Source organism: Callospermophilus lateralis (genome assembly GCF_048772815.1).
Source record: "Callospermophilus lateralis isolate mCalLat2 chromosome 11 unlocalized genomic scaffold, mCalLat2.hap1 SUPER_11_unloc_3, whole genome shotgun sequence".
NCBI lineage: Eukaryota > Metazoa > Chordata > Mammalia > Rodentia > Sciuridae > Callospermophilus > Callospermophilus lateralis.
In genome coordinates this window covers 5,706,758-5,730,031 of record NW_027510155.1, presented here as the reverse complement: position 1 = coordinate 5,730,031, position 23,274 = coordinate 5,706,758, and the positions used below count along the sequence as shown (strand labels likewise).

At 36.2% G+C, this 23,274-nt stretch overlaps 1 protein-coding gene across 2 annotated transcripts; it reads right to left on the bottom strand.

The window, feature by feature from the left end:
• Positions 1-10,503: 10,503 nt before the first annotated feature.
• Positions 10,504-11,963, bottom strand: LOC143386003 (tropomodulin-3-like). 2 transcript variants are annotated; one of them, XM_077107913.1, is made up of 2 exons: positions 11,136-11,963; positions 10,504-11,027 (listed from the first exon to the last, which is right to left on the bottom strand). In XM_077107913.1, exons 1-2 carry the CDS (start codon positions 11,760-11,762, stop codon positions 10,704-10,706), a joined length of 951 nt encoding a protein of 316 aa, XP_076964028.1. In that variant the 5' UTR covers positions 11,763-11,963; the 3' UTR covers positions 10,504-10,703. The 2 variants fall into 2 exon arrangements, with proteins under 2 accessions (XP_076964028.1, XP_076964027.1); XM_077107912.1 differs by having other exon boundaries at positions 10,504-11,963.
• Positions 11,964-23,274: the final 11,311 nt, after the last annotated feature.

Genomic DNA, 23,274 nt, shown 5'->3' with positions numbered 1-23,274 from the left:
GAACGTACAACTCTCCTTGGTTCCTTCCACAAGATGCCATCACAGTTTTTCTGATAAACTGATGCTCTCACTGTGACCTCTTTCTCCAGCATTCACGATTTGAATCCAAATGACCATTCACAATACTAACAGAATCGGAATACCATGTCTTCTCAAACACTAGTCTCACAGCTCTAGAACAAGGAAGGACACATAAAGATCTCAATGTCTTCAATCTTTTGCTCCCACACTCAGTGAATTTTCAAGGGAAAGTAATCCAATCCGTAGAATTTCAGGTCACCATCTAGACACAAAGCTGGCCAAGAATGACGTGTATATTCCTGGCAGAATAAAAATTTTGAACTATTAAGACTATGCTAACAAATAGGAAGTACTTTTCAAAAAAAAAAAATCTAGATGCAAAGTATACACAAGCTGGAACACATGTTCTTTTAACAATTACCCCAAAATAGGTTCATTGGAAAAAAAAATAACTTCCAAGTGAGTATCTACAGTCAGAGATAACTAAACTCTACCCATGAGAATCAACCTGAGTGGCAATATCACTTAAAAGATCTAGGAACCAAACAAGTTTATTAAGAACATAAATACCCAGAAATACTGAATCTTATAATGCCAGCAAACTAAACATGAACAGTAAGCGTGAAAGAAAATTCTTGAGCTGATTTCAAATCTCAGGCATATGTTTGGCTGGATAAAACATATTGAGGAACACACACTTCAAAGGAAAATCCTTTAGAAATGGAATCACTGGCACCAGATGCACTGCCTGTTATTTGACCAAAAAAGACTACTTCAAGAAGCCTCAGCTCTTTACCCCCAAAACCAGAGCAGGAATATTTGGAAACAGTCCTGAAACCATAACTTCACTTGTGACACAATCCCTTTTCCATAACTCTAGCCAAATATTCCAACTCTCTAAGGAACTAAAAGTCAAGCAGCTTCTTCCTCTTGATATACCCTGCCCCAATATAAGGACTTCCAAGAGTGATTAATTCTGATACAAACAGAATACAATGCTACTCCACAGATTCAACACTATTTGTAATAGTCATATTTCTATTACTTTTCATTTCCTATAGGCTTATTTCTATCTCCTTTAGAGTATATGTGTGTGTGTGTGTGTGTGTGTGTGTGTACATATACCTAATAGTATGCCAAAAGAACTTCATTAGAGAACATAAAATAAATGATATGTTTTAACCACACAACAGAAGGTTTGAGAAAATTTTGTCCTTGATTTCTTTTCAATTAATCAAGTTTATATTTAATTCTCTGTGTTATTGAACTACCCTTGAATGAAAAAATGCAAACAGAAGACAATAAAGTCTCATAAAATATATTTTTCACACATGAAAATCACAAATAAGCCAACCAGATAAAACAGTCTCAGATGGAATATCAATTGTACATGTAAATATGAGTTATAAAATATAGAAAAATTACTGTCTACATATATGTGTATTTCTGGGTATTTATGTTCTTAATAAGAAGACTATAAAATGGTACAATTGCCTATACAAGGTGCCAGAGTATTAAAATCATTTAGCAATAAATAATTTTCAGGAGTTTTTCAAAACCAATCCTTTTCCATACATTTTATGTTCATTAGTTTTACCTTTCACTTAGAATTAAAAATTAGAAAACTTGTTAAAAAGTTAGAAAATTTGTACCCATGGACCAAGATAAGTTGTCTGTGTTTCTATTATTTTCTACCAAAACTCACATTTTCTGACTCTTCACCAGTGAGAGGCAGCTTTCTCTTTACATTTTCCTCACACATGCTTATCCATTCATCCAGATAGACATGTTTTCTGCCCTGCTTTTTGGCAGGCCTTGGGTCAGAAGAATTTCAGGGCATCAAAAAATTTGGTAAGCTAGCTAACCACAGCCCTGATGTTCAGGAGTTACAAATTTTGGTACCCACTGGCCCTGGGTATCAAAAGCATCAGGGAAATAGGGATCCAAGCAGCAATTGCATTGGATGCTAAAAAAGGACAGCCACTTCAATAAAGGGCAACAGTTTACACGAAGCACCATAAGAAATTCCCTACCAGGACCACCACCTTCCAAATCTGTCTCTTGCTTTAAAATGCTTTCACTGTGCTGGATTTCATCATTCTCTTCCCTGCTAGATAGCTCCTAACAGAACATCAAGACAGTTCTTGGTGAACCCAGTTAGATAACATCATGTTGGTTCTACTTTTTCCAAGTGAAATGAAAAGCAAAAGATATTGCCACCCCAGGCTTATGTTGACTCTCCATTCTGAAGACTAGACTATGGTACATGGCAAAATGATAAAAACTCAACCAGTTACCATCACACTCAGTTATCACCTCTAGGTCAGCATTAGCTCCATGCTTAGCAATTAGTTGAAAGAGAGAGGGGGCGGGGGTGGGGGGAGAGAAACTCCTCTTTCCTTTCATTTTCAAGATTTTTGAAAGGAAAAAGAAGTTTTCAAAGAACTGAAGATAAAGACCAAATGATAAAAGAAACACGTTTTTTGGCAGACATTTTCTTCAGATTCACGTTCATATCTTTGTCCTTATTTGGTAAACCTCCAAGATCTCACACGCCCCTCTCCTCTCTGCCTTTCCATCATCCTAACCCCACCCCCAAGTTGGAATGAAACTCATTCTTCTCATGTTCCCATAACATTTGGTTCAAATAGAATAGATTTCATGTCGCTTTTTTTCTCTCCAGTGTGCCTTGTAATAAATGTTTGTTAAATCAAATCAAAGATCATTAAAAATACTAAAAATAGGTAAATCCCTACTGCAAGGATAGGATATTTATCATGAATAGTCTTAAAACTGGAAATTGTCCCTATATAAGGTACATAGTAAAAGCTATGAGAGAGTGGTGAATGGACCTAAAGTATGTCAGATTAGCAGGAGGATGAAGAGGAAGAGGAGGAGGAAGAGGAGGGGGAGGGTGATGATGATGATGATGATGATGATGATGATGATAATACAGAATCATATTCAGAAGCCAAGACAGACCTCCTATTCTCCATGTTACTGAGAGTCTTTTAAAAGTTAGACTGCATGGGATGTTCCTAAAGTAAATGGGTACAGCTTAGGAGAAGCAGTTTAGAGTCATGGTTAAGAATGCAGCCTTCATCCAGGTACTATAGTGCATGCCTGCAATCCCAGCAACTCAGGAGGCTGAGGTAGGAGGATTGCAAATTCAAAGCCAGCCTCAGCAACGTCCAGGCACTAAGAAAATTAGTGAGACCCTGTCTCTAAATAAAATACAAAATAGGGCTGGGAATATGCTCATAGGTCAACTGCCCCTAAGTTTAATCCCTAGTACCCCCACCCCCCCAAAAAAGAATGCAGGCTTCAAATGTAAACAGTCTCTAGTGGCCAAATTGGGGAATGTTCAAACAATAAAATGAATAATAATAGTAATAGATTATAACTAATAAAATAGAAATCCATGCAATCCCCACTGACAAAAAAAAATGATTGCTCTTCCTTATACGAGAATGCAACTAATAACTATGGAAGGAAGGAAGAGAAAAATCACAAGATGGCACATACCACTGTCTCATCCAAGTATCATCAACAAATGCTAAATTTCATCGCAAAAGTATGATGAAAAACGGAAATTTATATTGTCTCAAAATGTCATTTGACAGCAAATGAGTGAGACTTAGTTTTTTGGTTGTTTTTTAATTTTTATTTTTAATTGTAAATTGACAAATTATAGTTATATATATTTATAGGGTGCAAAGTGATGTTATAATTTATGAATACAATGTGGCTTTTTTTTTTTCAACAGTACTCACATTGAGCCCATATCCCACTTCCTAGACTGGCTCTTAACAACTGTAGACTTTTTCAAAAATTCAGCCTCATCCAAAAATATATTGAAAGAGATGTGCTTCAGACTCAACAACAAAAAAATAAAATAAAATAAAAATATTTTTTTAAAAGGTTCCAAAAATACTTTGATTAATAGATGGAGTTTTGAAGTAAGTAAATAAGAAAAGCACTTTGAAAAAGCATCCACATTTCAGATATACAGATTCTGGACTCAGATTTTTAAAAGTCAGATTACATTTTAGACAAATTTTGTCTTTGTTATAACCAGAAAATCTTATGAATCAGATAAACAGCAGTCTATGCCTTTTTGTACTTGGAACTATAATTGCAGCTCTTTGTTTGACTGAAACACACACATATAAATCCTATTCCTAAATATTTTTACAGCAAATATTTTATTTTAAGGTACATTTAAATTGGGGGTGCCCCGTGATAGTGCACAGGACCTCTTGGGTTCACCGGTAGCACTCTGGGATTTCACAAAATCCAAGCTGGAAATTATAGTCCTGAACTAAGACTCCAGCAACACAGGATTATAGAAAGTCCTGGTATTATTTCAAGTCAGGATTTTCTTCCATATCCAATTTCACCCAAAGTTGAGCATTAGTCAGCCTGCACCTTTCATATAGCAGAAAGGAGATTTGATTAATGTGATTTCTTTGTAGAAAAATCTAAGAAGATTAAGGCACAATGATATAGGGAAAGCATGCCCTTTCTCAAAGTGACATTCTTCAGCACTATATAGAGGTCTGAAGATCTTTCTAGTCATTAGATTGTTCACACCAGCTGCATCTGAAAGAGAAAAAAAAATCTATCATCAGGGAAAACTTTCAATTTTTCACATTTTAGTTTCTGTCTCACGAACAGGTCAGCAAATCTAGAGGTCGGTATTGATTTCATTCTATAACTAGGCAGGAAAGGGCATTTTTCAAGGAAACATTTTTAGATTGTTCCCCCATCCACCCCACCCCTCCTTTTGGGACTGTTTTGTGATGGTCCTTGGGGAAAAAATTAGAACCTTCTAAATGACTTTTGTACTCAGTGAAGCACAATGCAAAATAAATCCCGTTTGGGATTTTCAATAACTGTTTTCCATCTGTGCATACTGGAAATCTAATACTAACCAGGAGGCATGCTTTTCTGATATGAGAAAATTAATTCAAAGCTGGTTTTAAAATATATATATATATATATATATATATATATATATATATATATATATATATATATATATTATCATCTGCCTCTTCCACTTTTCCACTTTTACTTTTTATATATTTTTGTGAAAAAATATATTGAGAAAAAAAGAATAAAATTAAAATAATTTTCCCTAGACCCTCTCAACTTTCCGAATGAGTATTATACTCCCTCTGCTTCGCTCAAATGTAGGGCATTTGAGAATGTGATAGATAAGGAAGTAAATTACTATCAATAGACCATTTCTAAGGTTGTTTTCTCCTTGGACTATCACATGTCAATTTGGTGGATATGAATCTGAAGATTCAGTTACAATGGAAAGGGCTACAAGGTCAGAACTCACTGTGCAGCCATTTTTATACCTCTCAGCCACCCAGCTAAGACACCTCAGTGCTCACAACTAAAAGAACTCCTATTGTACCAGTCAGGGGCCTCTTGATCCCACACTCCTCTTCAGAAATCTGACAGCCCACACAAAGCTATCTAAATGGACATGAAAACTACCTTACTTCTGGGGAGGAAGGAAACTGATAAACCTGGCATTTAACATCCAAATCCTCAAGTATATTTTATATACACCTATGATGTTGCTGACACTTAGCTCCTAAATATTAAAACAAGACAGGCTTTTGATAGTCACTGTTATCACCATCTTCATAGCCAAGGAATCTGTAGAATATTAGTATGTAGTTAAGTAGTTACCTTAAGAACTACTCCTAGTTTTGATGCATGAATCCTAGTATTGGTAAAATATGAGAAATAAACTACAACATAACTCATCTCAATGAAAGCAATATAATTTTGGAATGGAACAAAGTCACCAAACTCGATATATGTTCTCAAGGAAACCCTAAGGTTTTATTCTTAACATCACAAAGAAAAAATATACAAATTCAAGAATTCTCATACTTTACAGTGAAACAATAACTAGAATGCATCAATGAAGCCCTTATAGTTTATTCCTAATAGGTCAAACCTATAAGAATGTCATTTTAGAGGTTAAATACCAGAAATTTTGTGATGCCACCTAATGCCAATCCTGCACTTCATTCAAGTAGATCTAGAATGAAGCCACTTATCTCCATTACTACCACTGCCCTAGTTGAATCCATCATCTTTCCCTTGGTCAATTTCAATAGCCTCCTAACAGATCCCCTTGCTTCCATTCTCCTCTAAAGTTTATTCTCTCTTCTTCAGCAATAGTGATCCTTTTTTAACTTTTGAAGATTAATGTACATAAACAAACTGTAAAAAAAAAAAACATGAATTTCAACTTGAGGAATTCTCACAAACTGAACACATCCATGTAGCCAATGCCCACGTCAAGCAATAGAATATTCACATAAATAGGCTCATACCATGTACCCCCTTTTTTTACTACATATTGTATTTGTGATGTGTTCTCTCAAAAATCTGACCATAATGTTAGCTAAATGCACACTATTCCTACCTTAGTTCTTGGAAGGAAGGAAACTGATAAGCCGAGTGTATAATACTCATATCCTTTTTTTTAAATTAATAAAAATGTTACAAATGTTTTATTATTAAAAATTCCAAATTGTCCAATTTTATAGAAGATTTATAGAACTGAATTATAGTGAAGAAAAATCAATGATATAAAGAATAACCAGATTAAAATATGACAATATAAAAATCATTGCATATGGATAGTATTTTCTCAATTTAAAAATCATTAGGGAAGAGTTTGATTTGTTTGATAAGCAAGTCTTAGAGTGAGAGCTATCCAGAAACAATAATAATCAGCATCAGCTGGTATTGAAGACAGTCTCCAGATGTTTAGATCCAACAACTTAAAACCCTTCATCTGGCCAGTAGCAACAGGAGTTGGTCTCTATTCCATCCATGTGTTTGTTTCTCTTGGGTGCCATGTTTTCAGTCAATACTGTTCAAAAGTGAAGTATCACTGTAGTGCAGGAGCAAAGCTGAACAGGACTGAGCCTGCAGAGAATGGCAATGTCCATGGACTCTAGAGATAGCATGATCCTTGGATCTGCTAGGATGTAACAGTGGTTCCTGGTTTTATAGTGAGAAAATAAGGTAGCCCTGGGAACTGTAAGATTTCATGAAACTTCACAAATTTTTGTCTTATTTTAATGGCAATCAAGGTTATATATAATGTACAACAGGAACATTTTGTCAAAACTTTTTTTTTCTTTTACAATTTTTATTATATCATGGAATCCCCCCTTAAAAGGAAAACACACCAGATAATTGATTAATTGGAAAATGATCTAAAGTTCTATTTATTTAACTTTCCTCGAGTATACCTCTTGCACAAAGCAAGTGGGTTACTTGATTCAGAGAACAAGAATTTGCTATTTAATGACCAAGAAAACTCCCCTTGTAATTGATAATAATCTGCTAGATTATGTCATACAATTGTTTATTTGGTCTTTTAAATGATGTGGCACCCTTAGAAAATATATTTTGCTTATTCTTTAGATTTTTACAAGGCTTTAGCTACAAATATATAGCACCAAAATCCATTTTCATCATATTAATATTGAGTTTTAAAAACAATTTCATATAGACATACTGGAAAAATTTGAACTCCAGACAAATATGAATATAAAATTTTATAAAATTGGTAATTAAATTTTTTCCTTAAAAAGCAACAATTTAAAAATGAAAGGACATTCTCTTAGATAAACATGTAAGTTGAAACTGATTAGATGAAAAAACTTAAGGTCTTAAAAATTCTCTTAAGATTATATAAAAGATTAAAAGGTGCCAATTTTTTGGGGGGGAGGGTACTGGGGGTTGAACCCAGGGCCACTCTACCACTGAGTTATATCCCCAGACTTTTTTTTTATTTAATGAATTTAAACTTTATTTTATTTATTTGTTTTTATGTGGTGCTAAGGATAGAACCCAGTGCTTCACCCATGCCAGGCAAGTACTCTACCACTGAGATACAATCCCAGTCCATGACTTCTTTTATTTTTTATTTTGAGACAGGGTCTTGTTAAATTGCTAGGGCCTCACTAAATTGCTGAGGCTGGCCTTAAACTTGTGATCTTCCTACCTCAGCCTCCCAAGTCATTGGGATTATAGGCATGAGCCACCATGCCCAGCGAGGTACCAGATTTTTTCAAAGTAAACACTGTTATTCTCCCTTATAATTATAATACTTGAGAGATTTCCATATTTAGTTGGATGAGTATTCATATTAAAATTATTTATAAAGGAATTATAAAATGTATTATAGCACAGAACTGGAATGGTACAAGCAAAATACTCAACTTAGTCATACTTTGATAAATAGTAGGTAAAAAAGATATTCCTGTAAGTATGATACAAAATTCTACGTAGGGACCAACCTTAACAATATTTAGAAAAAAAAACCACTATATGGGAGAGAGGGGAGCACACTTATTAACTGACTTACAGGGCAATGCAAATGAGGAAGCCTGGCTAGAAGTTTAAGTGACCAATTCTTTGTGGTAGCCTTAGATACCTGCTCCATGCCTGACTCCAAATCTTGCTGGAATCGCAGTTTACAAAATCAAGTACAATTCAAAAGTTGTATATGTAAAGAAGGAAGAAGGGAGGGTAAGAGGAGAGGGAGAGAGACAATAGAGGCTGGTGTTGGGGGAGGCAGTCAGGTGAGAAAGCAAGCAAGTGAAGCCTTTCTAACTTGGAAAAAAAAATCAGTGGCTTTTAACTGAAAGGGAATAGTGCAAAGTTAATCTTTGGCCCCTTTGAAATACTGGATACTGATATTTCAAAAAGCAAACACACCACAGTTCCTATGAGGGAAGCTTTAGCCTGTTAAGAAGGCTTATTACTATAGTACACAAGCTGCTGCCTAGATCATGGGATAAATTTTCTGGCAGCCAAAACAGTAGACATTTTGTGATTCAACTTCGAAAGGTTTTTAAAAAAACTAACCATGACAAACTACCTTCCCCTTACTCAGAAATATCTTTTTGTAAATGATCCAGGTAGGCCTTATGAGGCCAGTATTTTTCTGATCCCCTCTTCCCAATCTTCTGTAGATGTGAGTGCGTCTGCTATCTCCTGCTAAAGAGCTACTATGGGACAGGACATGAATGCAAAATCAAACCCTGTAGCACAGCTGGGGTGTGCAGTGTTACACTTGTCCTCTTGCCACAGAACTCTGTTCAAGCACTCACCTTAATACTCTGAGCAATAAAGACCACTTTTGTTATAGAAAATATTTGCATACCATATGGAAAAAGTGCAAGATGAAAGAAAGCATATAATAGAATCAGATTCTGAAGATCAGCACTTCTCTTTTTTGGCTGGAAAGTGTGTAGTGGGGATTAAATTGTCTATGCCATTCTGCGCTGCATATGGAACTTCTTGGCATACAGCACAATACCAAGTAATTTACACACATCCCAGTTTCTAACTTCCTTATAGTAACCATCAGTTTAAGTGGCTGTTTTGCAAGTTCCTCAAACCTGAACTCCATCATGTTACCTATGATTTCACATGTTTAGCAGCAGCTTTCTTTTTTATTTTATCCTAAATAACTGAGAGTTGGCTGTGTGCCTTTTTATGGGGGAAGAAAACAACTTTTCTACTCAGATGTTTTTTACCATTAGCTTTCATAAAAATTTAATAATGCCCACATTAAAATGAAAAACTGTAATAAACATAGACATAAATGGGGGTTGAAGGGAGAATGGGAAAAGGAAAGACAGTGGAATCAATCTGACATAAATTTCCTATGCACATACATGAATATACCATAGTGAATCTTACCATCAAGTACATCCACAAAGAATTAATTAAGAAATAATAACTGGGTAAATGGCAGAAAGATCAATAGAGGGAAGGAAGCTGGGGGTAGGAAAAGGGAAGGGGAAAAAGAGGTACTGGGGTCTTCACTAGAACATGATATATTCCATGCTTTCATTGTGTCAAAACAAATTCTACTGTCATTTATAACTAAAATGAACCAATTAAAATACTTAGACATACTATATTTTTAAACAAAGTGTATAACCTGGATTAGCTGATGATTTTGTTTAAAAAACAAATCCCTAGATGTTGCTGAGCTGCATCAGACAAGCACAGTAACCTGCACTGCATGAAGGTCTCTCCCTGGAGGTCTGCTTTGGCTTCTGAACACTTCACCAGATTTTGAGCCATCTGTTTAAAAATCATTGCATTTTGATTCCTTGATAAGGAAAAAATATACCCTTACCAAGTTCATTTATTCTTAAAAAATGGAAAAGTATCCAGATTACAAAACAAAGAAAACTTTTAAGTGCCTTATACCTCGAAGGAGCAACTGATATCAGCAATGTCCCTTTTCAATTTAAAAAATTGGTCCTCAAATTATTCTACATAAATGACTTCTGAAACTTATTTATAATCGTATTGTTTTTTGCCCAAGACTCATTATAAGTCATTTAATTAAGCTAAATTAAAACTGATTTTAGTAGAAAGTAGAAATGCTTCAAAATATAAAATACCAGATACTATTGATTTTATAATTTTAAACTGATAACAACTTAAACTAGGAAAATAATGCATATAGTTAACAAAAAAGCTAAACAAACAAACAAACAAAAAGATTTCCAGTCTTTTCCCTTCTACCCAGAAAAATTTTACATCTGATGTCACCAACATGAGCCCTTGGTAAAGTTCTGAAGTCTTCCAAAGATTATACTTTGTTGGACTTACTGGTGGTCTCCTTCAACTCGTTTCTTTCGCACTAAGTCGTTGTTTTTTGTTATAGCATTAGCTGCCCTGGTTCGGGGTCCTTGCTGTGTAAACTGATACCTAAATTTAAGGATTTTTGCATTTTCCTCAAGCATCTTGGCTATTTCCAATTCTACAGCTGTTCCCAACTGTTGCCTCTGATTGTCAATTTTAAGCTCTGCCAGGATCTCATTATCTCTTAAACCATCAATCAGTGTCAGAACCCCAGCTCCTGTTATGAAGTTGGACTCCATATTTAAGCTCTTCAAAGTTTTGTTTACTTTCAGCATATCTGCAAAAGCAACAGCAAAAGGATCATTGCTTTGGGTGGCTGCAAGACTGAAATATTTCACATGTGTATTGGTTTCCAAAGCCTTTGCAAAGTCTTTTAGGGTTGGAATTGGGATATTCTTTATGTTATTCAAATTAACTTCAACAAGATGAGCATCGTTTTCTTTAATTCTCTTTAAACTCTCTTCAACGTTGGTTGGATTTGGTGGCTCATCAAATGCTGGAAGAATCTTTTCACCTTTCACTACATTTGAAAAATGTCCTTTATCAACACCATTACTACTTCCCACTATATCACAAAATTGTGTATTTGTTATCAAATTATGCATCCCAAGAATAGCTGCAAGGTCACACAATTCTGTATCAGAAGCACTCATCAAAGCTTCTTCTAATTCTGGATCAACAGATACACTTTCCTCTGTCAAAGTCTGTACAGGTTTCTGTTTGGGGATAAATATTTTTCCTTTTTTTTCTCCAGTGTAGGGCACATAGTCTTTCCTGTCCTTTTGCTCTAGTGCTTCCTTCTCCAGATATGAAAGGAGGTGTTCTCTATCAAAAGGTCCTGTGGCAGACTTTGACGTCCGATTTTTTTGCCGGAACCCTGCAGGCAGAAGGGCATTCTCAGGGTCAAGATCATCCAGAACAGTTTCTAATTGTTTCAGTTCTATTTCTGACAGATTTTCAAGAAGCTCATCTTCATACAGGTCCTTGTATTTTTCTAAGTCTTTGCGGAATGGTAGTGCCATGATCTGCAGTATAGGAACTCACTTGCTACTCAGTATAGTCAGAAGTGATTTCTACTTTTCCTTAAAGCTGACAGGCGTCCGCTGGAGCTGTCAACCTCCTTCACGGACCCGCGGGAACTGCCTCCGCACGCCGCTATTGGATTCCCTGCAGCCGCCAGTCGGCGTGCGCTTGACTCCGAGGGAGTTGCCGGACCCACCCGCCCACTGCTCCCCCCAATACTCATATCCTTAAATACAATTTGTGCTCACATATGATGATGCTGACACTTAACTCCCAAGTTTTACAACAAGACCTTCATGTATAAACAATAAGACTGTTACATATAGCAACAAATCTTTCATTCTCATTGCCATGTAACATTCCATTGTATCACAATTTATTCTTTCCACTGTGGATGAACCAAAGTCATCTTTTTAAAAATGTAAGAACAAGCAGCTTCTCTACTTAAAACTCTTCATTTGCTTCAATTTGCATTTAAAAGATCCAAAGTTACCCTGGTGCTGCCCCATCTCTACGCCCTGCCCAAGCCCTCTCTGCCCCACGCTCTACCACATAACCTTCTTTCTATTGCCTCTCTCAGTTACATGCTAAGCTCTTTTCCATTCCTGAGTGGTTCTTCCTGGGCACTACATCCCATCCTCTACCCACCCAATTCAAAGCCAAAGGTGTGGGGTTGGCTTGGTCGCATCCTTCCTCTTTAAACTAAGGTTGCCTTCTCAGAGATGCCTTCGTGACCTTTTTGTCTAGAAGAGCACTGCCTTCTATTTCACACCATCCTCCTTGTTTCATTATGAATTTTCACTTTGACTCTGAGAAGAAAATATTAAGTATAAAGTGCCACCGTTATTGATAGCAAAGAGAACTATAATTCTGTTCAGGGCTCCACCCGGGGAAAAATGGGGATGGGGTGTTAACATCTAGGGTACAGCCAAACCTCAATTCATGAAATGAATTCAATTTAATAGAAATGTCATTCTAGCCAATTTATACAAGATAGAGTTGTTTTTTAAATGGTTAACTATTTAGTTTTTTAATGTTACTTTGGCATCATAGACACTCCATATAGAATTAAGTGTTCTAAGAAGTTCACAACTATAGAAACTCAGAGACCAAAATCTTCCTATTCCATCTCCAGATTCCTACCTAGAATTCTAAGGTGCCCTGCAACATGCGTCACAGGAGTGTCTCCCCTGCAGGAAAGTGGCACAGACTTCCCACAAAATGATTAAAGAGTTCCAAGAACAAAATCACTTCATCTGCAGAAAGGGAGGGTTTTATATGGAAAGCATTTACAGTGTTTTCTACAAAGTACAAAATGTTTCTACAAAGAAAAACAAAGCAAGTTTTACTCAGCTTTTAAAACTAAGCCAGAGTTTTCAATAAAGCAACTAGAGAGAGTAAACCAGTGCATTTATGCAATTTGCAAGTCCTAGACACTCCCAATTAAGCAAAGAAAAGTGGTATATAAAAAAAGTAATGTATTTTTAAAGGGTAGTAGAGAAATTAAATGTGTTGAGTTTAACTTCTTCATGAAATAAGCTTCTTATCCTGGTAAGAAATGGGTCACAGCAATAAAAGTATGCTGTAAATTCAACTTGACAAATGAGAAAATGAATTCCTGAGGGTAAGGCCTATTAAAGGAAAATTTCAATTTGATCATGCAATAAATATTTTTGAGTAGCTTCTATATACAAGAAACTGCCTTACATATTTTAATGAGGTAAAACATAGTGTTAGTTAATATAGTAATTTGTTCTATTACTAATTTCTCAGAATATAAAAAAGGTCAAATATAATAAAAAAGTTAAAACCCTATATAGAGATGCCAGCTTCCAATATTTGCTTATAAACTTCAAAATTCAATGTGCTACACCCACTGCTTAAAGACATGAGCAGGGCATTAGTCATTTCAGTGAGCTAAAGTGACCTGCCTCTTCAGCATAAAATGTGATATGATGCCACCTTATGGCTGAAAATACAACATTTTGGTTTGGGATGATAAACAATCATTTTCAGATGTATGTTTTCAGATCCCCGGAGGAAAAGGTGCCGAGTATGACTAAACCTGTAAAATTCACGATTCTAAATACCCAGAATCAACTTAATCTTGGAGGAAAGGACAGAACAGTGACAATGCAAGGGAGCAATGTCTAGCTTACAGGAAGAAAGCCTCTTCAGGTAGCCTTCTGTCAAGGGGGCTGCTCACCCACCTGCCCACTCAAGGTATTTTCATAACCAGTGTCAGCTGGGTTTATTTTAATTTTTTTAGTTGTAGATGGGCACAATATCTTTATTTTATGTTTTTAGGTGGTGCTGAGGACCAAACCCAGTGCCTCACGCATGCCAGGTAAGCACTCAACCACTGAGCTACAACCCCAGTCCCTCAGCTGGATTTTTTCTATTTCAATATTTATTGCTCTTTATTTCCACATTCGTACAAACAACAAAAATATAAAATGCAACCAAGTCAAAATTTTTGGAATTAGTCACAGATAGCTTATTAGTAGGTTGAATCATATGAAAGTATCATTTTTGTGGATCAAAAATTGTCAGATACTGGAAATTCCATAGAGTTCCTTCAATATGCACCTTAAGCATAAATGGCAACTTAACAAACTCAGACAATAAAACTGATATAATAGTAGTGTTTACCCAATATTAAACATCCAATCCTTTCTCACTAAATAACTAGTGTGACCCATATTTGGGAGACCTGATTCTACCCAAGGCCATTCATCAATGGCACTTCTCTATGGCAAACTGAATCTCTCCTTGGGCACCATTGGGCCCCTATCTGCTCCACTGATCTACCATTTACTTTCTTGTAAGCACTGTAAAAATTTCCCACTCAGTCTGCAATTGCTCTAAGTTCCAACTTTCAAGTCAAGCATCATGATCAACCAAATTTGTGTAGACCCAGTTAATCCTGTTTCTATGTATTATCAAACAACTTCTATGTACAATCAGGAACTTTGGGAGATGTAGATCTCATTTAATGCATATTGTAGAAAATGCTGTTTTCAAATTTTTTTTATCATCTTAGTATTGCTATAAAGCCTCAATTCCTGAGAGGATAAAGTAAACTAAAGAGATCTTCCCTTATTCTAAAGTTGTCTTGTCACACTATCAAATATTCCTCTTCTTTCTGCCTTCTCCAACAGTGGTAACTGTGGTTAAGACTCCCCAGTGACTTTATAATGGAAATTTTCAGTGCTCAACTGTGGAATCTTTATCATATAGGAAGATTATTCGATCTTTCCTACATTGGAAAGGCATAGAAACAAACTAATTTGTAAACAAGACATTTAAGGAGCACTCATGTACAGAAAATTATTGTAAAATTCTGGAAATCAAATATAAAATGTTAATATTAGGAGACACTGTGAGAGGGATATATGGGAACTCTCTAGTTGTCTTTACAACTCTTCTATGTATCTAAAATTATTCCAATACAAAAGGTTTTTTTAAAGAAAAACAATTTAGGAAATCCGAACTGTAATCAACTGAAATCAGAATGTATCATTTTGTCTTCTCTCCAATAGCTTTACCTTATTGGGGTCTTCTTTCCCTCCTTTGCATTTTTTTGTGTATATTCCATACCAATGGGCTCCTTTATGTCTAGTAAGGGATTGGAGCTTTGAATTACTGCTGAGGAAAAAGTCCAACTTGATGACTCCTGTTTCAAAGTTTCCTATTCAAATACCAATGTAAAAATAGATATGATTGCTCTGTGAGCTTGGTCAAATCAATTCCCTCTCTGTGCTTTGTTTTCCTTTTGCCCAAAGGAACAGCTAATCCATAACTCTACCTTCACAAGAAAAGGAAGGAAGGCTAACACAGCTATCTGAACATATTTTTAAGTGCCCATTTCATACACAACACACACTATGAATCTTAACTGTTTTTGTCAACCTTAGAGAGTAGGCTCCTTGGGGAAAATTCTACTCTTTAAATCACAACAGACAAGCTGGGATCCCATCACAAATAAGAATACCAATCCTGAGTTAAAATTTTAATTCTGAAATTAAGGATTCTTTCATTTCAGTTTTGCAGTCACCAAGAGTACATCAATCTTAACAATGTACCCGTTTTTCCTTTCCTGAATATTTGTTTTACTTCTCATAGAGCACAAAGACCTAACAATCTACCTTTTGAACACTGTTTACATTCCAAGAAAGGACTTGTGCCCAGAATCACATAATAACACATACATATCTGTTCAAGGGGCCTCTTGGACTCTCCCATTTGGCTGCCATTTCACTTCTGCCACTCTCTCTGTTTAACCTTTTGGCTCCTTGAGAGAAGTAGCAGAAGCCACAGCATGAGGAATGGAGGTTCTTAGAAGTCACTGAAATCAAAGGGTCAACCCTGCATGAACAGCATTTCTCTCTTCCTGGGTAGTTGTTGCTACCGCTATCTGGTGGGGAGAGGAAGAGAGAGAGGGATTTTTTTTTTAATTTTAATCCTTCAGAGGAGGAATTTAGAAGTTTCATAACTAGAAAGAATGTATAACTTAATGGTGGCTGGTGATGGATACAGCCTATGTGAAGGAGACAGAGCCTAGAGATTTTTAAGGCAAATGAGACACCACCACCCAGACTGTGTATGAACACATCAGTTTAACAAATGCTAGCTTCCTGCCCACCTCTTTCTTTGACTGAAAATCTGCCTTTCTTAGGAAATGATCCATCTTTCTCTCATATAGGCCCAGACTATATGTCATTGAGTCTCAAGAAACTGAGAAATCCCCAAATGCATCACCAGATCCTCTTCTGACACTTTGCAACTCCAAGATACAAGTTACTCCTGCTTTCCAGAAAATTCTCAGGGAAGATGCCGGCCCCTCTTCAGAGAACTCAAGAGCAGAAAGAGACAGCTACCTTGGATGTAAGGAGAAGTCTGAGCCCACTACATCTCCTTGTCCACAGCTGGCTGAAAATCCTCTTCATCAAAGACACAGTGAGCAGTGCATACTCACTGAAACCTATTAATTGGTATAATTGATATGTGCTGATAAAAATGATTTTTAAAATTTTTAAATTTAAATGTGCTTAAAAAGTCATAATGAGGATCATCAGCATGTGGAAGGACCCAAACACAATCAGAATATAAGAAAATGTATGGAAACTTTAGAACTGCAATGTCTAATAAGTAACTACCAGCCACATACAACTATTTAAACTAACTTGTATTAAAATAAATTAAAAAATAAGTTCCCTAGTATACAAGCTGCTTTTGGCTTTTGCATTGAACAGCCCCAAAATGGAGCATATCCATCACTACAGAAATTTATACTGGACAGAACTGATACAGACAGTACAGGAAGGTTCCTTTGGCCCCTTCAAACCCTCATATATCATCTTTAATTCATTTTAGTAAACATTGAGCATCAACATCATGTAAGACTTTGTACAAAACAAATGGCATATACAAAAATGAACATGACAGTAATTGAGCATCAGGAGTTTATATTTGAGATTTAGAAATAGATGTGTACATATATTATAAGACAGAAATACATAATGTGGTGGAGGAGCAAGCAAATCGCTGTGCTCACACAAGTAGAGACACATGAAACTATTTCACACTGATCTTTGGCAGTCTCGGGATTCCAAGATAATGAGCACTTTCCTGATTGAGAAACTGCACATTTCCATGCTGTCAACTCAACAGAAACAACATTTGGATGTGTTCCATTAAAACTGCTTTCAAAACTGGTCCAAAAAAAATTCACTTTGGTAAGAAGAAGACATAAGAAACATAAGAGGCACCACATGCTAATGGAAAGAGCATAAGATTCAGAGTCAGAAGATCAGTTTGAGAGTTTACTCTGTCCTTACTGGCTGTGTGATCTTGGGCAAGCCACTTAACTTCTCTGGGCCATAGAATCCTCACTGTCAAATTGAATAAAACAATCCCTACCCTGTATGCTCTGTAAACAAATACTATAAAGATGAATAAGAAGACGTGTAAGACGTGTAAATCCTCTGCAGCCAGGACAATCTTGAACTGCATGTAGAGAAGCTTAAGTTCTTCACAAAGAATGTAATCAAATTCTCGATCTGTAAATCTTTACTTAGATTTAAAAGCAAAAATACATACTCCGTGTCAACACCCCTATCTCTTCTACTGCAGCCAGCCCAAATTCACTACATCTTAATCCCAGAAGACAATTTGCCTCGTTCCTGTGTGAAGAAGGCCATAACATCAAGAATGAGCTTACACTGAATGACAAATAATTAAAAATTCTCTTGCTAGGGTAAGTCATCCAAGAAGGAGAAACGGCATATTCGATATGGAGAAGAGAATGGATTGGAGGGATTGTTGCTAATGCTATTCAAATAGGAGGAAAGGAGGCCTTGGAACAATTGCTAAATATGTGTTCTCTTGATTTCATGAGGAACTTTAATAAGAATTTCACACTTTGTAATCACCAGCTTTTGAGTCTGTCCATGAAAATACTGAATGCTTCTGTAAACGTAAAGTGACACCACTTTTACTTTCCCAATAACGTGGGATGATTTCTTTTTCAGCAGAGAGTGCAGCTAGATGTTCAGGGAATGGTTTCAATTACCTGGTGCCATGCTTTAATTTTTGAGCACCCCCACGAACCTATTGGGTTTGGCAGCTCCAACAAAAGAAGGGAACCATGGAGGGGCCTTCGAGTCATCCAAGCTATGGTTTCACCAGGTTCACCATGGAGCTGGCACAGGCTCGTGTATAATAGAGTAAAAATGCTTATGCTGGGATGCAGGGCACTGAATTTTAAACAAGGAGGTCTAAAGTTAAAATAATAAACTTTAAATGATGTATGCCACATGTGACATTTTGGTTCCAGAAGTAACAAAACCAAACCAAAGACTTTTGCTTGACAATTTCAAAACAATATTACTCCGAAAGGTTTCTGATTTTGATTTTGCCTTAATTGCTCACAGATTAGACTCTGGCAAACTTGGGAGACAACACAATACTGTTTAAAATGCATATGCCAAGAATCCTGCATGATGTACTGCACTAAATCATCCCTGAATTCTTCGTTCAACCTAACCATTTCCATGTGGCATGGATTATTTTCTTTCTTCTGGAGGAAAATTTTAAAGGATAACTATAAGTAAATAGTATCATGCACTTTTCTCCCTTCACAAATAAAACAATAGACATCTGTTCTTATATAATTGATCATTTATACCAGATTTTAGCAATTTATAGCTCCCTTGTCTAAAAATGAAATTGCAACATTTTAATAGCAAATTATAGACTTATCAGTCATGGAAAAGTCCAGAAGTGGGCTTCAAAAAGCCCAAATTTTGGTACACATTTCATAACCCAGTTGAAAGATCCAATAATCTTTTCGTTTCTTTACTATTTTAATATTTTATTTTAAGACTATTTTGAAGACTTTGAAGCCTATATTTTATCTTGAAGTGCTTCATTCTTAGTGTCCATGTGTTTAGAAGTATAAAACAATCATGGGAATAACTGTTACTTAGTTTTCTGTTCAGTCACCATATCTTTATTGAAGAAGACAGGTTTATTGATAACCCTCCCTCATTATGTTGTAGTAAGTTTAGTGGAAGACCTGAGATCACACAAGGGATTAATAATGAAGCCAAACAGTGGCAAGTATCTGGGGACTTGAAATCTAATTTATCTGAAAATATAATAATGATGTATTCATACTTTAGTTTAACTACAAAGGCATAGATAAACTTGAAATTAATATACTATATAACACAATAATAAAAAATCATCCAGACTGTCTACACAATACAGTTATTGTTGCTAGGAGGCTAAATGTTGTTTTGTTCTGTTTTGTTTTCCACATCTTCAGCAAAAGTCCTTAAAGGGACAAGGAGAAGGGAAGAAGTGAAAATCAAATGTAACCCAGGTACATCCAGATGAAATTTAAAGGAAGTAATGCTTTGTTGGAGAAAAGCCAAAGGAAGGCAAATAACCATAGAGTTCCAGAGCCAGATGGACCTAAGAGAATCACCTATTCTACCCTAGCACTTTACAAATGAGGAAAACGAGGCCCAGATAAGGAATTGATCGAACTGAGAATGGAGTTGGAACCACAGTCAGGTCTCTTCCTCCTCTTCAACCAATGTTCATCCTCTCTATTCATCTATACTGGTTCTGGCCACGATAATTGGCTGTGAATAGCACACAAAAATCCTTCCATACCTCTGACTTTTCCTCTATAGGACAGGATAATATCAACTCTCCTATTGTCTTCATAAGATGATTGTGCAATATCATTATATAGGCAATTAGCATAATAAAGTGCATACTCAAAAAAAATAAAAAGGGAACATCACAGCAGTTTGTTTTCTAAAGATTATTTGAAGTTACAAATGGATAGGAAATTCTCAAAGTCCAAGGCCTTAAAGAAGGTTAGAGCCAGTAAATGTACAGGCCAGTCATAAAACAAAGACATTTTATGTTCTTTCAAATGCCTTTCCAAAGTTATCCAAGCAAAATGATTACGGAGAAGAAAAGAACATAATGGCATCTGAATTAATAAGCATTAGACACTTGAAACATGGAACTGCAATAAATGTGCAAATTTAAATTTGGGAATTTTCCTTTGTGTATGCCTCATAGTTATTCATGATACAGGCAATATCATTTTCAAGAAAAGGTAAATATTCTTTACTGATGCCAGCAAACATTCTTTGTAGCAGAAACTTACTAATAAACATCTTCTCACCAGTGGGCCCGTACCTCCTACCAAGAAGAAAAACCAACTAATTATTTTTCTTGAATTTTTTTCAATTCTTATATTATCTTTTATATATTAAGCAAAAAGATGACTGAAAGTCTATGAGCCTTTTGAATCATATTTTATTGCATTTCTTTTCACCTAGTCTTATTATAGGAAGAAAGAAAGCATTCTATGGGTAATTTATGAAATATGCCAGTATATGATTACTTTTCAACTCAAATTACATTGAAAAAAAATTGGCATACGAACAGGTTATTAGCTTATTTCATCATAATTAATGTCCCTTTGGTGGCTGAAGGAAATAAGGATTCTACATGACCTTCAACCTAGAGGGATTCTTTGTACACAGGAAAGTCATGTTTTTTTCTGTTATATCCCAGCCTTCCCAGCCTAAGAACATGGAATAAGCATAGGTTCTGTTATGGTTTCAATCTGAAATATCTTCCAAAAGCTCATGTATTGAAAGCATGTCCCCAATACAGCAAGGTTCAGAGATGGGCCTTTTGGACAAGGACTGGATCATGAGGAAGTTGACCTCATCAGTAGATTAATCCATTTGATAATCAAATGAGTAATTGATATTGATAATTAAATGGGCTAATTCACTGATAACTAAATGAATTCCTTGGATGGGACCTATTTTTAGGAAGTAGATCACTGGGCGCACATCCTGGAAGACTTTATCTTCTCTTCTCCCAGTATCTTTCTCTCTCCATACCCTCTTCTTGTCTATCATGAAATGAACAACTTTCTTCCACCATATCCTTTCACCATGGTGTTTCTGCCTTGGAGTCAGCTGACCATGGACTAAGTCCTCTGAAACAATGAGCCAAAACAAACCTTCATCCTTTAAGTTGTTTGTCACAATGACAAAAAACTAACCCAGATTCCAGTTTTTCCATTTATAACCAATTTAAATGAATAATAAGTTGTTTAATATCAAAGTTGATTAGAAATGAGTTTTTTAAATGATCCCATCATAGAGACTAACATGCAATCATTTGTATGGTCTAGAATAAAACAGACCAAGCACAAAGTTATAAGGATTGTTTCAGCTATGGGCAAGTTCATTCTGTTCTGTTCCCTAAATGTTAGACTAATTCTCTGATCCATCCATACCCATCATCCTACTCAAACCCTTAGTCACAAGAGAAACTTGGCAAGACTCTGTAGTGAAAGCAAATCTCTTGACACTATAGTATTGAAGGGGGTCATTCTTCAAAGTGGAGGCCCTATGGTAAGGCAGTAGGGACTGAATGTGGGAAAGGACTTCCACTTCTGGCCACAATACAGAAACCTTTTCTCTTAAAAAAAAAAAACTATAAAACTTGGCAAGACATATGGAATAACTTTTCAGATGTTGGGCAACAGGCAATCCCCGAGAAAAAGGAAACAAACAAGCTTAGCCCAGAAATACTTGGAGACACTTTGGTGTTGGGAACTAAGGAAACATTTCAGAATTCAGGGTCACCAAGGCAGCTGTAATTCATGGATTATGAAACTAGAGAGGAAGGGGATGTGTAATCTGCTTGTACAATATATAATTCCAATTTATAAAAGTGCTATAAGTGAATGAATAGGAGTTCCATAAACCTAAATCAGAGTCTGAATCCTTGAATGAATACTGTGCAATAAGTATATAGAACAAGACTCCACAAAGCCTAGGAAAGAACAACTACCAAAGATTCCACAAGTTTCATCCTCACCAAACACCCTAAGCATTCAACAAACCCTAAGGTCCTAAAGAGGAAGACCACCCTAGGAAGACCAAGCAAGTCACTCTACCTCAAAAGGATCAAACTAATGGTTATTTGGCAAAACATACCATATAAACCCTCTAAATCAAGGTGTTAACCATTCTGCTTGTCATTAAGTCATGGCCAGTGTGTGTTTATGTTGTACAGATCAGACAGGCTTACTCCAGATCTACAAGCAAAAATCCTAAGTGATAAAGAAGTAAATGGTTTGGGAAATATATGTGGACTCTGTGCCCCATCTGATTTTATTTTGAAAATTTAGGAGGGCCGTTGATGAGGCCTTGAAATTTATCTCAGTATTTTCATCAATCCCTCAAGCACCATCAAGGGCCCTCCTAAATTTCTTCCTTATAATACTTAACATTTAGGGTACTTATTGGTGGGTAGCAATGTGCTGAGCTGTAGATATGCACCATCTCATATCAAAAACCATATGAGATGCGCTAAACGATACTCTTATTTACAGATGAGAAAACAGAAATTTAGTATAACCTGCTAAATGTCACACAGATTCTAAAGGATGAAGGAAGTTTCTAACCCTCAACTATAGGATGCAAAGCCAGACAATCATAACATTCACCCCTTTCCCACACGGACATTAAACACATGGATTCTACCTTTAGATACTCTCAGAATTCATTCCCACACAAATACAGCAATCAGGTAAGTAAATAAATGCCAGACTTTCCTTATGTTTTTTGACTGATTCCTCCACATCCCAGAGAGCTGAGATAAACAAAATTATAAGCGCTTTTGTTTTGATTAGGGCATGGGTGGAGGTATGGTAGCATTTTTAAAGCATAGGATCTGAGAAACTATTGTGGTATTTTTATCAAAAATGGAAACTTCCGGTGGCCGCGGTCTCTCCCCATGCGGGGCAGTGGGGAATGGCTGAGCCGAGATTTGCCGCTGTCTCCGCCGCCACCACTGCCGCCGCCGTCGCCCGCTGTTGGCTCGGGCCGCAGGACCTTAGCATCCTGAGACATTTTGGATTTACAGCCCTCGAGACTGACACAGTCAGAGCTCATC